General features: G+C 45.7%; 1 protein-coding gene and 1 pseudogene across 3 annotated transcripts in view; one reads left to right on the forward strand and one right to left on the reverse strand.

Annotated features, from left to right (window-relative positions):
- ZNF471 (zinc finger protein 471) overlaps nt 1-23261 on the forward strand; it is a 42834-nt gene that overhangs the window by 16223 nt on the left and 3350 nt on the right. The window contains exons 1-5 of one of the 3 annotated variants that reach the window (XM_084962199.1): nt 8924-8985; nt 13786-13876; nt 19938-20064; nt 20162-20235; nt 22133-22228. The exons of 1 other annotated variant lie outside the window; for it this stretch is intronic. In XM_084962199.1, the coding sequence (XP_084818325.1) occupies nt 20205-20235; nt 22133-22228 (127 nt within the window). In that variant the 5' untranslated portion in view covers nt 8924-8985; nt 13786-13876; nt 19938-20064; nt 20162-20204. Of the gene's footprint in view, nt 1-8923; nt 8986-13785; nt 13877-19937; nt 20065-20161; nt 20236-22132; nt 22229-23261 lie in introns of those variants that run through there. One more of the 3 variants, XM_005664891.4, reaches the window with a different exon arrangement.
- LOC146402497 (large ribosomal subunit protein eL37-like) lies at nt 15876-16213 on the reverse strand (annotated as a pseudogene).

The raw sequence follows: 23261 nt of genomic DNA on the forward strand, positions 1-23261 counted from the left end.
ACATCCCCATGGAGATTACGTCAGGTCCTTAACCCTCTGAGCCTTAATGAGAACTCCAGAGATTTTGGTTTTAATTTTGCTTTTATTGTTTTTGTTTTGTTTTTTTGTGGGGTTTTTTGGCCACACTCACAGTATGCAGAAGTTTCTGGGCCAGGGATCAAACCCAAGCCACAGCAGTGACTCAAGCTGCTACAGTGACAATGCTGGATCCTTAACCCTCTGTGCCACAAGGGAATTCCTGGGTTTTTTTAAAATCAGGAGTGGATGTTGCATTTTTTTTGTCTTTTTTGCATTTTCTAGGGCTGCTCACGTGATCGAACCTGCAACCTCATGGTTCCTAGTCAGATTCGTTAACCTCTGAGCCACAACAAGAACTCCATCTTTCTCTTTTTTTTTTATTTCAATGCAGTGAATGCTGTTGCTGGATTTTCAGATGTTATGACAACCTTTCATTCCTGGGATAAACCCCACTTGGTCACGCGGTATGTGAATGCAATGACTGCCACTGAATTTTTACACCTAAAAATGGCTAGACTGGGAAATTTACTGTTAGGGATAGTTCACCACCATTTAAAAAGCAGAAGAGGAAGGAGGCAGGAGAGGAGAGGGAGGAACTGCCCCTGCCACAGCTGGCTGCCAAGGGAAGAGCTGCAGGTCCAGCTGTGCAGGGGCCCGATGGCCAGGATGGCCCCCCATCGTGGCCGAGCCAGGTGAGGTGAGTCATGAGTGCGTACCTTGCTCCAGCTGACCTAGTTTTGAACCCTCGTTCAGAAACAGCATCACCTTTTACTTTCTGGCCTGCAGATGTTGAGCACGAGAGGGTTTGGGACTGCGACCCTGGTGCTGTGTGGTGGGGTGACTGTGAAGAAGTCAGGCCATTCTTCCCAAGACAGAGGGTCTGCAGGTGCCTAGAGATGGGCTGGCTCTCCTGCTCATTCACCTGCCTCCTCTCCACGGCCCATCCTGCCACCAAGACGATGCCAAGGCCATCATGTCTGTGCCTGACTCAGCAGCCTGGGGTCCCCCCACCACCCCAGCTACAGAAGAGGATTCAAGCCCTGAACGTGGCCCTAGGCGCCAATTGGATCCCTGTCCTTGATGAGTATCTCCCAGCCCTTCCCTTCTCACTCATTTCCAGGAGATCCCACTGTGGCTCAGTATGTTAAGGACCTGACATAGTATCCGTGAGGATGCGTGTTCAATTCCTGGCCTCGCTTAGTGGGTTAAGGATCTGGCATTGCTGTGGCGGTGTTGCAGGCTGGCAGCTGCAGCTCTGACTCAACCCCTGGACTAGGAATTTCCATATGCCACGGGTGCAGCCCTAAAAAGAAAAAAAAGAAGGAAAAAAAAAAACCCAAACAAACCTCCAGGAATGCCGCAACGTGTGACTGTTCCTTTGAGTATGGTGACGTCGCTTTATCTGAGAAGACCAGCCCCCACCGCACGGCCTGGTGAGCCTGGCTCTGATGCTCCCCCTCAGTGAATTCTTTTCTGCTCCCTGCACTCAGTACAGACACCCCTAGCTTTCTTGTGCTGGCACATACTGCATTTTTCACAAATGCCAGGTCCATGGCAACCCTGCACTGAGCCAGTCTGTCGGCACCCGTTTTCCCAAGAGCATGTGCTCCCTTTGTGTCTCTGTGTCACATTTTGGTAATTCTAACCATATTTCAAACTTTTTCATTGTTGTTACTATATTTGTTATGGTGATCTGTGATCAGTCATCTTTTTTTTTGGCCATGCCCACAGCATGCAGAAGTTCCCAGCCGGGGATCAAACCTGTGCCACAGCAGTGGCAGCACTAGATCCTTAACCCACTGTGCCAACCGGGGAACTCCCTGTGATCAGTAACCTTTGATCTTACTATTGCAAAAGGATTATGCCTCACTGAAGGCTCAGCAATTTTTTTCAGCACTAAAGTATTTTTAAAATCAAGATATGTACTTTCTTTGGACATAGTGCTATTGCAAACCTAATAGACTACACTATGCTGTACATATAATTTTTTTTTTTTTTAGAGCTGTACCTGCAGCATATGGAACTTACAGGGCTAGAAAGTCAAATCAGAACTGTAGCTGCCAGCCTCCACCACAGCCAGAGCAACACCAGATCTGAGCTGCATCAGCGACCTACACTGCAGCTTGCAGCAACACCGGATGCTTAACCCACTGAGCCAGGCCAGGGATCAAACCCACATCCTCTCGGACACTCTGTTGGGTTCTCACCCAGCTGAACCACCACAGGAACTCCACTATATACATTCTATTGGCTCCCTTTCTCGGGAGGATTCTGACCATGCAAAATGCCTTCCTATGGGCACTTCTAGCTTGACCGTGGACATGGGCTGAAACTCTTATTTTATTGGCCTCTGGACTCTTAGGACCCAACATGTGTCCAGAGATGTTTGTTGCCTAGAGTTAAAGTGATAGTATTTTAAAACCAAAAATATTTCATCCTCCTGGAATACTGAGTGAGAGCCTATCTGCACTGGCTACAATCAGTAAAAGTTTAATAGGCATTATTGCTTTTTGGTTTTGGTTTTGGTTTTTGGCCACCCCACTGCACATGCAGTTCCTGGGCCAGGGATCAAATCTGAGCCACAGGTGTGACCTACGCTGCAGCTGCAGCAATGACAGAGCCTTGACCCAGGGTGATGGGCTGAGGCGTGAACCTGTGTCCTAGTGCTGCAGACATGCCACCCATCCCACTGTGCAGCAGAAACTCCATTTTTGCTTTTTTAGGGCCACACCCCTGGCACATGGAGGTTCCCAGGCTAGAGGTAGAATTAGAGCTACAGCTGCCAGCCTCCACCACAGCCACAGCGGCACAGGATCCTTGCTGTATCTGTGACCTACACCACAGCTCATGGCAATGCTAGATCCTTAACCCACTGAGCCAGGCCAGGGATTGAACCTGCCTCCTCATGGATATTAGTCAGAGTCGTTTCTGCTGAGCCATGACAGGAACTCTTCTTAGCGTTGTTTAAGCCCTGGTCCTTACAGAGTCTTGTGGAAGGCGAGGCTGACGGCTTGTTCCACCACCAGGCCTTCACACACTCTCTCTGAGAGCTGTCCTTAGTCTGGACAGCTGCCACCATGGGCAGAACTCATCAGCCTCCATCCTAGCTGAGACATCAACCAGTCAGGCCCAGGAACACCTCTGGGACTCAAAAGGCAGAGAGAGGGAGAGACGTCCCCTGAAAAGGTGGCAGTCACCCCTTCATATAAAACTGAGATGACACTAGGGTTGATGGAGGACACCCCTGAAGATACTGCGTTCGTGTGGCCAGCAGAGCCTGTTTGGTCCCTTGCCTGCTCATCTTTCAGTCCAAGTCGACTCGGGGACGCGGGGGGGTGGGGGGGATGTGGGGGATCCCGGGAGACCCCTGGCCTCCAAGAGGGAGTCTCAGCTTCCAGGATGTAGAGCCGTGGCACTTGGTGCATTTGTCCAGCGGGTGGCGCTACCACACTGTAAAACAGTGCATGTGGCGCACACGGAGGTTGCCAAGCCGGGGGTGGAATCAAAGCTAAACTGCCAGCCTGCGCCAGAGCCACAGCCACGCGGAATCCGAGCTGCCTCTGCGACCTACACCGCAGCTCAGGGCAACGCTGGATCTTTAACCCACTGAGTGAGACCAGGGATGGAACCTGCGTTCTCATGGATGCTCGTCGGGTTAGCGAACCGCTGAGCCACGACAGGAAACATTTTCGCTGGGAATCTCCACTTCCCGACGGAGAGGCTCCCTTTGATGCCGTCAACCACATGGATGTTCTAGATTGTGAGTTCCTCAAACGCAGTGTTGGGTGGGAAACTCTACTCTCACCTGTACAGCATGTGAGCCTCTATAAGGACTGAATCATGAGCCGCTGTAGCTGCTGACGCTTCAACACCCACTAAACATGTTTAGGGTTGAAACTGAGCAGGACCCCGTGGGGGTCCTGGGCACCAAAGCCTTTCTCTCCTACTTCCAGTCTGTTGGAAAGACGCCTCATTCAGCCTCCAAGGCCTTCCCTGAGTTCCAAAGAGCAGGTTCAAACAGTTGCTAATCAGGGAAGGGCAGGGGATTAGTCAAGAAACAACAGTGCGGGGAGTTCCCGTTGTGGCTCAGTGGTAATGAACCTGACGAGGATCCATGAGGATGCAGGGTTCCGTCCATCCCTGGCGTTGCTCTGTGGGTTAAAGGATCCAGCATTGATGAGAGCTGCCTGTAGACAGACACAGCTCGGATGTGGCGTTGCGGTGGCTGTGATGTAGGCAGGCCGCTGCAGCTCCAATTCAGCCCCTAGCTTGGGAACCTCCTTATGGGTGTGGAACTTCCTTAAAAAAAAAGAAAAGAAAAGGAACAACAGTGCAGCCTTGGGGCAGTGACCTGGTTCCCCTTCAAGGGATACATGTGACAGTATCTTTGAGCTCTTCTGCAGAACTAAAGCCCCCAACAAATGAAATAGGCAATCGGCTGGAGGAAGCAGTCTTCATTCCAGAAAGAAGAAGGACCTCGGGAACCAGTCCCGGGGCCACTAAACATGAGCCATAAAGAATGCAAGCTTGCACCTACCCTGATCCTTATCTGCAGCCCTGTTTTCCACTCCACAACCAAGACCTCCTCCTATTCTATCCCCAAAACGGCGCTAAGGCATTAGCCTGCTGTGGCCTCGCTTGCTTGGCAAAGCAATAAAAACGATTTCTTTCTCCTTTGCCCCAAACTCTGTCTCCACGTTCTGATTTGGCACCGGTGGACAGAGGCCCAGTTACAGGGACAGGGTGGTGATCAGGAGTGAAGCATTGTGGGTCCTGGGAAAACCGGCACAAAGCTCTCCAGTTTGGGGGTGTGTTTTTGTGTGTTTTTGGTTTTCGATGTTTTCAGGAGAAGATTTTATGAGCCTAATTCTTGCATCTCTTCATATCTAGAAAAGCGCTCAAAGCCTTCATGGTGACGTCTGCTCCATGGTCGACTAGCGGCGACCTTCGGTCAAATGTGGGCTTGGTTGCCTGTTCCTCCCCTATTTGAGGCAAAGGAGGCCACCGCAGGCTAAGGCTGTAAGACTGGGCCCTCCTTTGAGGAAGGCGTGCAGGGCCTTTTATGGTCCCAAAGGAGAAAAACAGGGTTTCAGAGAAGAATCAGGACTGGAGCAAACACGCATTCTTCTTTCTTTCAGGGAATTTTAGCCCCTGAATCCGGTGTCGGGAGATCTCGGCGTGATCCTGGCGGGGGTCTCCTGGGTCACTGCCTGGAGTCATGGTACTTGGGAAAAGGGCGTCTGGATCAGAGAGAAGAACAAACTAGGAAAGTTACTGAAGCACATGCTGTGCTAAGAATCTGTAGGGCACAGGCAGTCGTGCTCAGGGGGCCTCATCGTCAGCTCACAGGGGATTGTGTTTAGGATGCAATTAAGTGAGGGAGAAACACAGGGAAGGGCTCCAAGCTGCTGAGTCTGAAAGTATTCATTCCTAAAAGAAGCATAAGGAATAAAAGTTTTCTCTTAGGTGCCTAAGATGCCTACACCATATGTGTATCCCTTGAGGGGGAACCAGGACCTGCCCCAGGGCTGCACTATTGTCTCTTGGCTGCTCCTCCCTGATCTTTGCATCCCCTCCCTTCCCTAATGAGCAACCGTCTGAACACACAGCTTGGAACTTAGGGAAGGTCATGCAGGCGGAATGAGGCCCATTTCCTACAAGCAAGAAATGGGGGGAACTTGGAAAGATGCGAGTGCCCTGGAGCCCGCAGGGCCCTACTCGGTTTCACCTTCCCCAAACCACAAATATACTGATATTTCCCCCTATTGCTTTGGAGAAGTTTTCCAGAACTACCTGAAATGGTGCCTCCCAGCTTATTTTGCCCCCAGTAACTCTTAACTCTCAGCATTTTAGGTTGCGATTTTTGTTGTTTATTTTTAGGGCCACACCCGTGGTATATGGAAGTTCCCGGGCTAGGGGTCAAATCAGAGCTACAGCTGCCGGCCTACACCACAGCCACAGCCATACCAGATCCCAGAATCTGCGCCCCACACCACAGCTCACGGCAATGCTGGATCCTTAACCCACCGAACGAGGCCAGGGATTGAACCCACGTCCGCATGAATATCAGTCGGGTTTGTTGCTGCTGAGCCTCGACGGGAACTCCTGGTTGTGCATTTTTTTAAAGCCAACAATAACATCACTAGCTTCCATCTCCAAGCCCATCACAGTTCTTGGCGTTGTGTGTTTCTATCTCTGATTCTGAAACCAAGCAGGGCCCTGTGGGGATCCCGGGCACACGGCCTCTCTGTGCCCCCCAATTTCTTGTTTTTAGGGAACAAGCTTCAGCCTTCATGCCCTTCCCTGAGTTCCTAGGGACGGGTTCAGACAGTTGCTCATCCAAACAGGGGAGGAGCCGTCAAGAAACAACAGCCTTGGGGCAGGGTCCTGGTTCCCCCTCAAAGAATATGTATAACAATACCTTTGAGTTATTCTGAAGAACTAAAACCCCCAACGAATGAACACCTGGGAGGAAGACCACCAGAACCAGTCCTGGGGCCACTCAACACCAATTTTGAAGAATGCAAGCTTGCGCCTACCCTGGTCCTTATCTGTGGCCCTATTTTCAACTCCCAAACTATAAAATCCGTTCCTAATCTCTCCCAAGGGAGGGCACCATCTTTAGGGCATTAGCCTGCTGTGGTCTCCTTTGCCTGCCAAAGTAATGAAGCTTTTTTTTTTTTTTTTTTAACTTTGCCCACGACTCTGTCTCTGCTTTTCGATTCCACACTGGTGAACAGAGGCTGAGTTTCCACAACACTAATGGTGATGAAGCCAATATAACTCTCAGGAATAGACTTGTATGAAAAAAAATTCTAGGAGCTCCCGATGTGGCGCAACAAGATCGGCTGGGAGTGCCGGGTCACAGGTTTGATCCCCAGCCTGGCACAGTGAGCTAAGGACCTGGCACTGCCGCAGCTGTAATGTGACTGTGGCTCAGATATGATCCCCCACCAGGGAACGCCATATGTCGTGGTATGGCCAAAAATAAAAAATAAAGAAAAAAGAAAAAAATGCTAGACTGGAATGAAATACATCTATAAGGTATTGTTGAAGGAGAAAGAAAATAACAAGATAAATGGAATGTTATAATCCCGGAAGGAAAAATTCATAATTTCAAAGATGTTTGTTCCTCCAGTTAACCTATAAATTCATTAAAATTCCAATCCACGTACCAACAGTATTTTTTTTTTTAAGGCCTCGCCTGCTGCATATGCAGATTCTTAGGCTAGGGGTCTAATCAGAGCTACAGCTGCCAGCCTACACCACAGCTCACGGCAACAGGCAACGCCAGATCCTTAATCCACTGAGCGAGACCAGAGATGGAACCCGAACCCTCATGGTTCCTAACAGGATTTGTTTCCACTGCGCCACGACAGGAACTCCAACCAATACTATTTATTAGATCTTCCAAGGTAATTTTTTTTTTCTTTTTAGGGCCGCACCCGCCCCATTGCAAGTTCCCAGGCTAGGGGTCAAATCAGAGCTGCAGCAGCCAGCCTATCACAGCCATAGCAATGAGGGATCCTCAACCCACTGAGCGAGGCCAGGGATCTAACCTGCATCCTCATGGATACTAGTCAGATTCTTTTTGCTGCCTCACGACAGGAACTCCCAAGACTTTCAAGACCACACAAAGGAGGAATCTGCAAGAATTCCTAATTCCAAAGCTTTGCAAACAGTGGACCATTATGAAGGAAATGTGGTACCCACTATCAAACACAGAAGTATAAAGTTCACATTATTACAACAGTGTGATATTTGCTCAGTAGAGTGGCGGGGTGGGGGTGGGAGGGGAGAGGTGAGGGATGAAACAGAATATCAAATCCAGAAAGATGGATTGGATTCACATATGGAGAGAGACTTAGTACGCAGCAAAATTGGACATTTCAAATCAATTTGATCTTAGAACATTTTGAATAACCATGGCAGAACTGATGGAGTCAGGTGTCTGAGTTCAAAGAGAAAAATGAGAAAATGCAAACCGAAAGACTACATAAAAGTGGTTACTGCAAACAAAGTGAATAAGAAATAGTAGAATATAGTAGATTCAACGTAAAGAATTATCCCCTTTCCCCAAATGAGCCGATGTTGAAATTCAGGATGAAAACCTTTAATCAAGGTTGCAGTGCCCTGTTTTTCGACAATAACCATTCTAATTTTCTCCATTCTCTCTTCTTTGTTCTTTATTTCCCCATTTGATATGCTATTACTTTTACTCGTGTGGTCTGTTTCCATTTACTTAAGAGTAAAGAGAGGGAAATTTTGTGAGTTTTTTTCTTCTCTGTCTCCTTGAATGGCTTTTCCTTATTTGCTTCAACTTCTAAGGCAGGTACTAACTACCGTTTTCTTGGTCTCCGATACTACGGAACGTTTCCACTCCGGTCAGGGGGTTCAATACTTGCTGTTTGGTCTCCGTGTCTGAACAGTGATAATGACCTTCCCGTTTTGCAGGTACTGGTTGGCTGTAGTCACAAAGGTGGTAGAGCCCGGTGGGGGATCCCTCGCTGATCTTATTGTCACAATGCTTAGCACAGAAAGAAAACCACATTCCCACGAACAGGCTTAGGGGGTCGCACTCGGAGCGCAGAGCGGCCACACGGAAACAGACAGCGTCACATCACAGAGGCACACCCGAGGTTCAGCAGGCGGCGCTTTCCAGACCTCGTAACTAGGGACGCTTCGGGTCTCCAGGCGAGGGGACGGCGAATGCGCATTCTACGCGCCTGCGCAAACTGGAACCAGCCCCGCCACGCCCCTCGAGCGAAATCTTGTGCGTACACAGGCTCTCGCGCTCCGACGCTAAGGTTCCGCCTCCCTTTCTCCGCAGCCTAAGAACACGCCCCTCTCCTCTAAACCACGCCCTCTATCCCGTCCCCACACCGACTCCTCCCTTACCCCGCCCACCTGAGGCTATTCAATGCCTGCGCACTCGGCTCCCGGGCGTCGGCTCCCGAAGTCCTTCGGGTGAGAGCAACCGGCTTCCGGGGGGAAGCCGGTGGGTTGTTCCGGGTGGTCGGGTGTCGGAGCCCAAGGGCCGGGCTCCACGGGCGAGGCCGGCAGCAGAGACCCGGGCCTGGAGCCCCGGCCAGGGCGCTGCTGCGGTTGTCCCCGGGCCGACTACATTTCCCAGAGGCCCCTGCGGGTGCGCCGACACGACGGCTCGAACCCGGCTCGGGGCTGCGGGGCGGCTGGAGCGGGGTGTGTGTGTGCAGGGTCGGTGAGAGGCCGCGGTGCGTGTGGGAGAGACTGAGAGCATGTGTGGATGAGAGAATCGGGTGTGCCTGTGTGTGAGGGTCAGCCAGCGTGCGGCCGGGAGAGATCATGGAGGGAGATGTGTGCGAAAGACACCTGAGGGTGGGAGACTGAAAGAGGGAGACTGCTGGTGTGAATGTGCGATGAGAGAGCAGCGAGCACGTGAGACGAGTGTGTGTGTCCAGCGGGTGAGGCTGTGTGACAGCGCATGTGTGTCGTGTGTGAGCGAGACTGGGGCATCGCGTGTGAGAAACAGCAATTGCAGAGTCTGTGTATCTGTGTGTGTGAGAAATCGGAACCAGACCATTGAGAATGTGTGAGAGAAAAACCAGTGTTGCGGAGATCAAAGTGAGTAGGAGAGTCAAAAAAGACGACCAAGACCATATGATGGCACTTCTAAGTGGAATCTAAAATATGGCGCAAATGAACCTACCTGCAAAACCGAAACGGACTCACAGATGTGGAGAACAGGGTTGTAGTTGCCAAGGGGCAGCAGGGAGGGAGTGGGATGGACTGGGAGTTGGGGGTTAGTAGATGCAAACTATTACAGTTAGAATGGATAAGCAATAGGGTCCTAAGCTGGAGCACAGGCAACTGTATCCAGTCTCTTGGGATAGAACATGATGGAAGGTAGTATGAGAAAAAAAAAAAATATATATATATATATATATACACACACATATACAGGCACATACACATTATGTAACTGGGTTACTTTGCTGTATCGCAGAAATTGACAGATTTATAATTATAATAAAAAATTAGGGATTCCCGTTGGGGTGCAGTGGAAACTAGTATCCATGAGCATGTGGCCTTGCTCAATGGTTCAGAGATCCTTTGTTGCAATGGCTGTGTACATTGCAGATGCGGCTTGGATCCTACATGGCATTGGCTGCGGTGTAGGCCGGCAGCTGTAGCTCCAATATGACCCCTAGCCTGGGAATTTCCGTATGTCGCATATTTGGCCCTAAACAGCAAAAATAAATAAAAAATAAAAAATAAACTCTTGGTAATGAGTAGGTCGTCCCTGGGGAGAGTCTGTCCACTAATGATGCCTGCCTGAATCCTAATATCACTACAAGTATTGCCAAGTGATGTTTTCTGCCTCTGCTCTATCTATATAGATATCACCAAAAAGAACTTTCTCTTGTATTATTTCTTTCAAGAATATATCGGAGTTCCCATAATGGCTCAGCAGTTAACAAATCTAACTAGTATCCATAAGGTTGCGGGTGGGAGAGAATAGATCAATGTGGATTCACTATTTTTTTTTTTTTTTTTGTCTTTTTGTCTTTTCTAGGGCTGCACCCTCAGCATATGGAGGTTCCCAGGCTAGGGATCCAATCAAGGCTGTAGCTGCCAGCCTACACCGCAGCTCACAGCAATGCCAGGGATCAAACCCGCCACCTCATGGTTTCTAGTTGGATTCCTTAGCCACTGAGCCATGACGGGAACCCCCTGGATTCACATTTTTTTAAAAAATTTGTTTTATTATTCATCTTGATGTTCAAGTTGTCCCCAGTTGAACTGTCAGGAACCCCCTTCAAATGCGTTCCTGTGTCCTTTTTTCCCCCTTTTCAAGTTTCATTGAGGTATAATTGATTGACAGTGCTGTGCGACAAAGTGGTTTGGTTTTCGCAGAATACTGGGTAGAGTTCTCTGTGCTATACAGCAGGTCCCCGTTAGCCTATCATTCCATGTACCTTAGTGTGCAAATGCCAATACGGACAAAGAGAACAGATTTGTGGTTGCCAAGGGGGAGGTGGAAGGGAGTGAGAAGGATGGGGAGTTAGGGGTTAGTAGAGGCAAACTACTTATATTTAGAATGCGTAAGGAAGGGAGTTCCTGTTGTGGCTCAGCGGAAATGAATTGGACTAGTACTCATGAGGATACAGGTTCGATTCTCTGCCCTTGACTTAGTGGGTTAAAGATCCAGCATTGCTGTGAGCTGTGATGTAAGTCACAGATGTGGATTGGATCTGGCACTGCTGTGGCTTTGACCTAGGCCATAGGCTGGCAGCTGCTCCTCCCATTCGACCCCTAACTTGGGAATTTCCATTTGGCACGAGTTTGGACCTAAAAGACCAAAAAAATAATGAAAAAAAAAAGAATACGAGAAGTTCTTGTCGTGGCTCAGCAGTTAACGAACCCAACTAGGATCCACGAGGACTCAGGTTCAATCCCTGGCCTCGCTCAGTGGGTTAAGGATCCAGCATTACTGTGAGCTGTGGTATAGGTCACAGACATGACTCAGATACCCTGTGGCTGTGGCTGTGGTGTAGGCTGGTGGCTACAGCTCTGATTCCACCCCTAGCCTGGGAACCTCCAAGTGCCGAGGGTGTGGCCCTAAAAAGACGCAAAAAAAATATATATGAGAAAAAGAATGTATATATACATAGGACTGGGTCATTGTACAGCAGAAATAGGCACACTGTAAATCAACTTTACCTTAGTAATAATAAATAGGAGTTCCCTTCCTGGCTCAGTAGTTAACAAATCCCACTAGGAACCATGAGGTTGCGGGTTCAATCCTGGGCCTTGCTCAGTGGGTTGAGGATCCCGAGTTGCCATGAGTTGTGGTGTAGGTCACAGACGCGGCTTGGATCCCACATTGCTGTGTCTCTGGCGTAGGCCAGTGGCTACAGCTCTGATGAAGACCCCTAGCCTGGGAACCTCCATATGCCGCAGGTGTTATTTATAAATAAATAAGTAAATAAATAAATGAGTAGTAGAGAGACTATGTGAACCACGTATGGGGCTGGCAGATACACATCTGTGAGATTGTGGGGTGTGGGTGGGAGGAACAGATATGGGCAGGGACATGGGTACATGTGATGTTTGTGTATCACCATGTGTGTTTGTACCCATGGCCTCTGAGACCGTGTGTCCTCTCTGTAATCAAGGTATGTGAGATCTAGGGTCAGTGTCTGTGTCGCCCTGTGTGGTTTAACTGGCCCTGTGTGATGCTGATGGCTATGAGGAGACTGCATGGGAGGTTGAGAGCTTTGGTTTCTTTGTGTATGTTGCTTTATGGAATTGTGTGTTGCTAGGATAAGAATCCTGGAGTAGAATTCCCTGCTTTCAGTCCACAAGTTCCAGTGAGAAGCAAGAGGTGGGGTGACTGGAGCAGGAGAGCTCTAGGAGGAGAAGACAGGAAGGGGCTGCAAAGAGAGATGGAAATAAAAGTGGCAAATTGGGTATTTAAGAATCCATTGTCCTGGGAGTTCCCATCGTGGTGCAGCAGAAAGGAATCCAACTAGGAACCATGAGGTCACAGGTTCAATCCCTGGCCTCAATCAGTGGGTTAAGGATCCCGAGTTGCTGTGAGCTGTGGTGTAGGTGGAGACACGGCTCAGATCCCGCCTTCTGTGGCTGTGGTGAAGGTCGGCAGCTGTAGCTCCGATTCAACCCCTAGCCTGGGAACCTCCGTGTGTCGTGGGTGTGGCCCTAAAGAGAAGGAAAAAAAAAAAAAATCCTTTGTCCCAGGGTGAGAGAAAAGCAAAGCCCTTGGGGATTTGGGAGAAGGAAGCTGACCCTGACCTCTAGTGGTATTTTCGAATCAGAGTCTCACACTAGACAGTGTACACTATATCAAAGCATGAAGAGGCGGGAAGGGAAAAAGTTCACCATTACCTATAAAATAGAGGAAGCAACTATTTCATGGGATTCTTTTTTAAAATAAAGTGAGAGAATATAATCTATGCAGAGTACCTAGCGTGTCTCTTTTTGTTTTGTTTTTGTCTTTTCTAGGGCTGCACCTTCAGAGGTTCCCAGGCTAGGGGTCTAATCAGAGCTGTAGCCACTGGCCTACACCACAGCAACAGCAACGCCAGATCTGAGCCAAGTCTTGCGACCTACACCACAGCTCACGGCAACGCCGGCACGTTAACCCACTGAGCAAGGCCAGGGATCGAACCTGCAACCTCATGGTTCCTAATCAGACTCGTTAACCACTGAGCTACGAGAGGAACTCTGCGTGTCTCTTTTTAAATTCATAATAAGACCAAAGATTTGGAATGTAACTTTTAGGAAAAATATTAAATTTAGGACCTGGAGGAGTTCCTGTTGTGGCACCGCGAAAACGAATCCAACTAGGAACCATGAGGTTGCGGGTTCGATCCCTGACCTTGCTCAGTGGGTTAAGGATCCAGCGTTGCTGTGAGCTGTGGTGTAGGTTGCAGATACAGCTCAGATCTGGCGTTGCTGTGGCTGTGGTGTAGTCCGGTGGCTTCAGCTCCAATTCGACCTAGCCTGGGAAGCTTCATGTGCCATGGGTGCAGCCCTAAAAAGAAAAAAAGACCAAAAAAAAAAAATTAGGACCTCAAGCATAGGAGAGACAGAGGTGTAAACTGGACCCCTCAACCACAGTTGGTTGCCTGTAATCTCCCATTTATGTGGGCAGGGGAACCAAAGAAGGCTGAAAAAAAGAAATGGAAGACAGAGTTTTTAGGCTGGTGATTCTGGGAGTGCAAAGAAGGGCTCATCTTCTCACTCTTCTTTTTCTTCCTCCAGCCTTACCTCCTAAGACACTTCTGTTCTCCAAGAAAGAAGCCAGGAAAAGAAGGCAAGAATGACTGTTGAACTAGTGAAAGTCATACCCCAGGTTAGTTATTTCTCCTCTATGAAAGGCGGTTTTTTGTTTTGTTCAGTTTTGCCTTTTTTTTTAGGGCCGCAGTGAAGGATCAGAGCCTTGTCTGTGACCTACACCACAGCTCACGGCAATGCTGGATTCTTAACCCCCTGAGCAGAGGCCAGGAATCGAACCCGCATCCTCATGGATACTAGTTGGCAGCTCCCAACCTGTTTTCCTTTTGAAAAGTCCCCAAAACCCTTATCTAAGCACCTGGTTCCCACTTCTCCCAGACAGCTCTGTCCTTAACTCAAGACTACATAATGGGTAAATAAAACTGAGTCTGATAAGGCATAAAGCTCCCTCTGAGCCCCCTCTTCTTCCCACTTCATTTTGATTCATTGTTGACATTTGTGAAAAGATTTGGTTTTTCTTATACGGAATAAAGGTGTCTCAGTAACAGTGAGTTGGGTCCCAAACCAAAAAGTGCATAATAGCCCTCTCCTGTCCTTAGAATGCATTGAGAATCATCCAAACCTCTAGCTGAGTTTTGTCCAAATCTCCAGTTATATGCTTACTTTTTTTTTTTTTTTTTTCTTTTTTAAGTCCACACATGTGGCACATGGAAGTTCCTGGGCTAGGGGTTGAATCGGAGCTGTAGCTGCTGGCTACAGCCACAGCAGTGCAGGAACTGAGTCGAGTCTGCGACCTATACCACAGCTCATGGCAATGCCAGGTGCAGAACCCACCCACTAAGCAAGGTCAGGGATCGAACCCACATCCTCATGGATACTAGTCAGATTCGTTACCACTGAGCTGCAAGGGGAACTCCCTTTAAATTCTTTTTTTTTTTTTTTTTTTTTTTGGTCTTTTTAGGGCCACACCCACAGCATATGGAGGTTCCCAGGCTAGGGGTTGAATTGGAGGTACAGCTGCTGGCCTACACCACAGCTCACAAAAACGCCAGATCCTTAACCCACTGGGTTAGGCCAGGGATCAAACCTGCGTCCTCATGGATGCTAGTCAGATTCGTTTCCACTGAGCCATGACGGGAACTCCCCCCTTAAATTCTTTTTAAAAATTTTTAGAAAAGTATTTATTTTTAAATTACTTATTTTTCTTCTTATTGCTGCACCTGCAGCATAGGGAATTTCCTGGCCTGTGGGTCGAATCAGAGCTGCAGCTGCCAGCCTATACCACAACCACAGCCACACTGGCAACACCAGATCTGAGCTGCATCTTTGACCTGTGCTGCAGCTTGGGACAATGCCTGGTCCTTCACCCACTGAGTGAGACCAGGGATCAAACCCACATCCTCAAGTACGCTTTATTGGTTTCTTAACCTGCTGAGCCACAGTGGGAACTTATGTTCTTAAACACTTTTCTTTTCTTTCTTTCTTTTTTTTTTAAACCTCACTCGTGGCACATGGAAGTTCCTGGGCTGGGGATTGAACCCACCCCACAATAGTAACCACAGTGGTGACACCACCAGATTCTTCATTGGCTGAGCCACTAGGGAATTTCCATTTTTCCTTTTCTTTTTTTAAATGTATGAATTCCCAGCCTCATTTGCTCACCTAAAAAAAGCTTATCCTACATAATTTTGGCAAATTAAAAAAAGTTAAAATTGGTGATAGGTGCAAATAGTACAAAATTCAAAACCTCTCTCTTGCCTCCCAGTTCTCTGGAGACAGTAACTATCCTTGGCTTCTATTCTTTCTTTCAGGGCTATTCTATTTCTATGCATACATAGATGCTTTTTTCCCTTTCATAGCTAGTGCTTTTGTGTGTCCTGCTTAGGAAATGTGTGTCCTTAGGGCATATAGATGGTTCTGTTTTCTTTTTTTTTTTTTCCTTTGTCCCAGCCATGGCAGTGACAACACTAGGTCCTTTAACCATTAGGCCACTAGGTAACTCCCTCCTACTTTTCTTCTAAAAGATTTGTTTTACCCTTCACAGTTAAGTTTCTGTTGAGACTGTTTTTTTTTTTTTCTTAAACCAGAATATTTATTGCATGACTTTGCTGAAATCCTTAAGATGAACTGGATGTCGCAACAGCTGACCTCTTGGGGTTTAGGTGTTGTTGCTTCACGGAATCTATGCCTGAAACTGCCACATACAATTTTTAGGTGCCTCATTTGCCCACTCCTGGTGATATTTTGTCTTTTAACTTTCGCCCTTCAGCTATACTTCCTCTTTCGCTTGGCAGGGTAGCCACACTTGCCACAGGTCCACTTTTGGGGATGTGGCCTTAGATGTGGCCTTAGAGCCACAGCGGCGGCACAACATGTGCATCCTATTCTGACACTTTCCAAACGATGACATTCCCTTTGTCATCTTGCTTCCACCGCTGAGACCAAAGAGCTCTGTTGAGACTTGATCTGTGATTTTTTTTTTTCTATGAGGGTAAGGCTCAAATTTTTTTTTTTTTTTAAGGCTGCATCCAAGGCCTATGGAAGTTTCCAGGGCAGGGACTGAATTTGATCTGTAGCTGTGACCTACACTGTAGCTACAGCACCACTGGATCCTTTAAGACACTGTGCCAGCCAGGGATTGAACCTGGGCCTCTGCAGTGACCTGAGCTGTTGCAGTCGGATTCTTAACCTGCTGTGCCACAGCAGGAACTCCTCAAGTTAACTTTTCACATTAAATTGTTACAATCTATTTTTAATTTATAAGAGAGACAGAGGTTCATTTTCTTCCCAGTTGTCTGTCCAGTTGACTCAATGGCAATTATTGAATAATTCATCTCTTTCACATGGATTTGGAATGCCACCTTTATGTCACACTAAATTCCTGTATATTTTGATTCTCTTGCTGGCAAATTAAAAAAATATATATTGTTTTTAATCTTATAATTTTTTTTTTTTTTTTTTTTTTTTTGGCTACATGTGGCATGTGGAAGTTACCAGGCCAGGGACTGAACCCATGCTGCAGTTGGAGCCTGCTATGCCTGTGGCAATGCCAGATCCTTAACTTGCGATACCATAAGGGAACTTCCTAACCTTAAATTTTTTTTTTTTTTTGTCTTTTTTGCTATTTCTTGGGCCACTCCCGTGGCATATGGAGGTTCCCAGGCTAGGGGTCGAATCGGAGCTGTAGCCACCGGCCTACGCCAGAGCCACAGCAACTCGGGATCCGAGCCGCGTCTGCAACCTACACCACAGCTCACGGCAACGCCGGATCGTTAACCCACTGAGCAAGGGCAGGGACCGAACCCGCAACCTCATGGTTCCTAGTCAGATTCGTTAACCACTGCGCCACGACGGGAACTCCTAACCTTAAAATTTTAAGCTATGTTATTTGCATAAGGAACCCTGAATATAAAGGAAGCCCTTAATTTTACCAGTGAAAAGTTCTCCACTCCAAATTTCTGCCAAGTAGAAAATATTCCTTCATTGTATAGATGAGACTCAAATGTCCACTTACTAATATTTAATTAAATTACACATTTTATTTTGAAAATCACGTATTAATTTGAAAACACTACTTTTTTTTTCCCCTTGTCAGAGTTCATGAAATATTAACATGCATTTGTTAATATTTCTGTGTCTTCAGCATTAGAAACACTTTATGCATCAGCTAACATAATCTTCTGACACCAAACTTTTAGTTTGTGTATATGAAAATATTGAAATTGTATCTGAAGTCACAAAACTTCACTTTCCCCTCGTTTGTCCTATAGAAATAGGTGATATCCATAATGTTACCACTTCATGTCTTAGTTCTGATATTTAACTTCATACTCCTGAGTAATATCGGTTTTTTTGTTGTTTGTTTTTGCTTTTTAGGGCCACACTTGCAGCATGCGGAGAGTCCCAGACTAGGGGTCTAATTGGAGCTACAGCTGCCAGCCTACACCACAGCGCACGGCAGCACTGGATCCTTAACCCACTGAGTGCGGCCAGGGATCGAACCCACAACCTCATGGTTCCTAGTCAGATTCATTTCCGCTGCGCCATGACGAGAACTCCTTCATGCTCCTGAATAATGTCTGGAACACTATGCCTGCTTATTTAGTTTGGGATATTATCTATTAACCTACTACTATGAATGATAAGATTTAATCCATTAACAAACCCAGCACCCCAAATACCCAACACACAGTTTTGGAATTTTTTTTCCTACCTTCAAACATTATTTTGTTTCTGTTTTATATCAGGGTTCAGAGGAGTTTGGTGTCTTCAATTTTGGAAAATTTCAAAACTATCTTTAAAAAATGTTAGCTCAGACCCTTTCCTTTCCTTCTAAAATTATATTTTTTACTCTTGTATATGGTATTTGTACTTTTTCTTCAACTCTCTAATCTGTGAAATTTCCGTCATTGAATTCTTAACTTCTATTATTGCATTTTTAGTTCTAGAATGTTTGTATGCTTTATATAATTTCTCATTTTCCACTTAAGTTCACCATCTTTCCTATTAATTCCTTGAAAATATTAGCTATACTTTTTTGACCTAAGTGTCAGATAATTCTATTATTTGTATCTCCTATGAGTTTGTTTTTTTTTTTTTTTGTCCTTTTAGGGGCACACCTGTGGCACATGGAGCTTCCCAGGCTAGGGGTCTAATCGGAGCTGTTGCTGCCAGCTTATGCCACAGCCACAGCCACGCCAGAGCCACAGCCACACCACAGCTCATGGCAGTGCCAGATCCTTAACCCACTGAGCGAGGCCAGGGATAGAACCCACAACCTCATGGTTCCTAGTCACATTTGTTTCCACTGTGCCACAATGGGAGCTCCGAGTTTCTATTTTCTCATTTTTCACTCTTGATTTTGTACTATGTGCCTCATTATTTTGAATTAAGAAGCTGGACTCTGTATATTTAAAAATCTTAATAATGTGAAACTTTGATGTCTTCCTTTTGATAAGGTTTACTTCTAGGGGCAGGGAGGCACAGCATGCAGTGGCTTGATGTGGGATCTCAGTTCTCAGACCGGGGATTGAACCTGGGCTGCAGCAGTGAAAACGCTGAATCCTAACACCCTCGATAACCAGGGATCTCTCTCAACTTTTTTCTTTTCTTTTTTAGGACTATACCCGTGGCACATAGAGGTTCCCAAGCTAGGGCTTGAATCAGAGCTCTAGCTGCCGACCTGCACCACAGCCACAGCAATGCCAGATCTGAGCCACGTCTGCGACCTACACCACAACTAACGGCAACGCTGGATCCTTAACCCACTGAGCAAGGCCACAGATCGAACCTGGAACCTCATGGTTCACTAGTTGGATTCGTTAACCACTGAGCCACAATGGGAACTCCCTCTATTGAATCTTCTTGCCTACTTTGTTGTGGTTAAATTGTTCATAGGTGCCTGGGTTTATTTCTGGGCTTTCTGTGCTGTTCCACTGATCTATATATCTGTTTTTGTGGCAGTATCTTACTGTTTTGATGACTGTAGCTTTGTAGTAAAGTCTGAAGTTGGGGAGCCTGATTCCTTGAGCTGAAATTTATGTACTATTCTAAGTCAATCATATCTCAATTTAAAAAAAAAAAAGGATAGAAAAAGTTTTGTCACAACCTGCTAGTGATTGTAACTGGACATTAAATCTTTTTTTTAAAAATTATGGCCACACCTGTAACATACAGAAGTTCCTGGGCCAGGATTGAATTGAGCCACAGCTGCAACCTCCTCTGCAGTACAAATTATTTGGTTTCATTTTGATACTGTTTAAGTATATATTGGCTTATACTCATTCAGTACACAAGTTGGCTGTGTTTTAGTCTTACACACTGGGTGATTTCTCATATTGCCATCCAGGTCTCTCTTCTATGGCATGATGTGCTAATTATTAATGGTACAGCATTAAAAAAATTGCATTCTAGGAGTTCCCATCATGGCTCAGTGGTTAACAAATCCGACTAGGAACCATGAGGTTGTGGGTTCAATCCTGGCCTTGCTCAGTGGGTTGAGGATCCATCGTTGCTGTGAGCTGTGGTGTGGGTTGCAGACGTGGCTCAGATCCCACGTTGCTGTAGCTCCGATTAGACCCCTAGCCTGGGAACCTCCATATGCCACGGGTATGGGCCTGAAAATACAAAAGACAAAAATAAAAAAAATAATAAAATAGAATATTTTGGGGTCATTTCAGGACTTGGTGACATTCAAGGATGTGGCAGTAGACTTTTCCCAGGAGGAATGGAAATGGCTGAACCCTGCTCAGAGGAATTTATATAGGAGTATGATGTTGGAGAACTATCAGAGCCTGGTGTCACTGGGTGAGTGTCTTTTTCCCCTCTGCGTAATTCAGAATTACCCTTAGAGATTCTTTACATATTTATTATTACAAGTCTTTTTTTTTTTTACTGTGTCTAGGTCAGAATGGAATCTGAAAAAGAAAGAGGATATTCAGAGATTGATGAAAATTTCAGATTTAGTCAGTGAATTTGGTGTGTATCAGATATTTCACAAATATGCCCTTTAGTTAATTAGAAACACTGGACATGATGTGACTCTTACTGATCTCATCTGCTGCCTTGTTTCCTCAGTCCTGCAGTCTCGTTACCACTAGTGGTGACAAACTTCCCCAAGAATATAGCTGGATTATTAAAATTCAGAATATTTCTTGTAAAAATCTGTATTTTTATTAACTTATAATAAGTGAACTAGTGAGGCACAAACTTTGAAAATTGCTTCAGATGTTCTTAGGGAAAAGTAATATGGACCCTTCTCAGCCCTGGGGCACCTCATTGACTAGATAGCTTTCTCTTGCCTGGAGGCCCCTTTTATCCTGCTTGTGGTTCCTGGAGCTTCTTGAAACTAAGTGTATGTCTTTCACCAAATTTGAGAAAATTTTGGCGATTATTTCTTCAACTAATTTTTTCTACCCTCTCTTCTCCTTCTGGGATTTCAATTACAAACATATTAGAACTTTGGATATTGTGCCTTGGGTAACTAAGGATCTGTTCACTTATAGAAATCTTTTTCCTCTGTCAAATTAGATAATTTCTATGGATTTATCTTCAAGTTGACTATTTCCTTGTCTTCTTCAATGTCTTGTTAAGCCTATCTAAGTGAACTTTTAACTTTCAGATACTGTGTTTTGCAGCTCCAGACTTTTGCTTGGTTCTTTTTTATATTCTGTTTTGCTGCTGAGAAATTACAAGCATATTTTCCTTTACATTTTTGGATATAGATATTATAACTTTTTTAAAATACTGGTCTGGAGTTCCTGTCGTGGCTCAGTGGTTAACGAATCTGACTAGGAACCATGAGGTTGCGGGTTCGATCCCTGGCCTTGCTCAGTGGGATGAGGATCCAGTATTGCTGTGAGCTGTGGTGTAGGTCGCAGATGAGGCTCAGATCCTGTGTTGCTGTGGCTCTGGCGTAGTCCGGCGGCTACAGCTCTGATTCAACCCCTAGCCTGGGAACCTCCATATGCCAAGGCAGCGGCCCTAGAAAAGGCAAAAAGACAAAAAAATTAAAAAATAAAAAATAAATAAGATAAAATTGTGTAATATAAAAATAAATAAATAAATAAAATACTGGTCTGCTGATTCCAACATCTGTATTATAGGCCTCCATTAATTGCCTCTTTTTTTCTGAGTATGCTTCGCTTTTTCCTTTATTTATTTATTTATTTATTTATTTAGTCTTTTTTGGGTCATACCTGCAGCATATGGAGGTTCTCAGGCTAGAGGTTGAATCAGAGCTATAGCTGCTGGCCTACACCACAGCCACAGCAATACCAGTTCCAAGCTGCATCTGTGACCCACACCACAGTTCATGGCAACACTGGATCCTTAACCCACTGAGCCAGGCCAGGAATCAAACCTGTGTCCTCATGGATGCTAGTCAGATTCGTTTCTGCTGAGCCATGACAGGAACTCCTCCACTTTTTTCCTTTTCTTATATAGTAATTTTGTAATTTTGAATTTTATTCCAAACACTGTAAATAATACTTGTAGAAACTCAGGACTCTTTTACATTCCTCTGAAAAATTTTGTTTTGTTTTGTTTTGTTTTTAAATCAGGCAGTTTAACTTGACTCAAATTTCAAACTGCCTCTAGGGACCCTTTATATGACCTTACTTACTCTTGTCTGGTGATCTTCTGAAAATGTTGGGCTTTACTTCTCCCCATGACCCCTTAGAAAATGATTTAACTTTTATAGAGTTGACAGTTGGCAGTCCCACTAAACTATGCTGGAAGCTTTATGTAGTCTGTCACCCCTTGATCTATTCATTCCTGTGATATAATTCTATCACAGTTAAGGAACTGGCTGAAATTCCCAGCTGGTTCTGAAATGCCCCAAACATGGCCAATTTTCATATCTTTTTGTATGCAGGACTTTGTATCTCTAAGCCATATGTCATCTCCTTACTGGAGCAAGGGAAAGAGCCTTGGGTGATGAAGAGTGAGAGGACAAGTAGCCCATTCCCAGGTGAGTGTGGAAGAACCAGATAGCAGAATCTTTTCTAGGTAAAGGCTCAACCATTTTCAGAGGTTATATACTTCTTTCTTATGTTTCTTAGAAACACTTCTCAAGCCTTCCAATTATGATAAAAATGACATGTTACCACTTAGCATGGGCTTCCCAAGTATCTCCTCTTCTACTTGACTTCTAATAACTCATTTTGCAAGAAAATTTTATTCAGCTCTTCTATCCTTTTGCAATACAGACTTACATAAGCTTCTCTGATTCTTAAATCTTAACTCCAAAATTAGACGATGCTTGCAAATCATAACATACCCTTCTGCTTTAAATCTTTTTTTTGTTTCCTGTTGCAAATAGGAAAAATTCAAACCCTACCAGCTTCTTTGTAACCAGATCCTTCCTACTTCTCCAGCCTTATCCTCTATAACTTTTTAGTTTTTTTCACTATATTTTAGTCCAGAGTTTTCTAAACTATGTGAGGTATGAAGGTATGTTACAAGTGTGTTACAGGTATGCCAATATCCTGAGTCTCTAAGCGTTGGGGGACCAGATGGGGCTAGAGGTAGTCTGAGTTCCAAGAATGCTTGCATCTGGATCATAGGTAGTGCAGTGTGTCTTATAAATGTCATTTCCAACAAATGCCTGACATACAGTTGAAAAACAATGCTCTAGCCCATTGGTCACCTTTTCTGAACTCACAAGCTCTTTACTGACTCAGGCTTTTGTATTCTGTTTCTCTGCCTAGAATGCTCCTCTGTGGGCTCTCTGTCCATGCTTGACTATCAGTCCAGAGCTCAAAAATCATCTCATCAGAGGCTTTCCCTAACCACCTTATATAATGAACATTTCCCTATTCTCACACAATTACCATCTAGTAAGCCATGTACTTATGTGATGATATTGTTTTTAGACAAAGTTATCCTAGCTATATATGCAGATCGCCTAGAAGTGGGAGAGAAGAGAGGAAGAGAGTTTCGTTTATAGTTTCTGATGTTACTACAGGCATAAAATACTACCATTGCAGACTACTTCAAAATCA

Source organism: Sus scrofa, chromosome 6 (assembly GCF_054392235.1).
Source record: "Sus scrofa isolate SSC_HxYL_T2T_F1_AM1 chromosome 6, Sscrofa_HxYL_maternal_Yorkshire_Landrace_v2.0, whole genome shotgun sequence".
Classification (NCBI taxonomy): Eukaryota; Metazoa; Chordata; class Mammalia; order Artiodactyla; family Suidae; genus Sus; species Sus scrofa.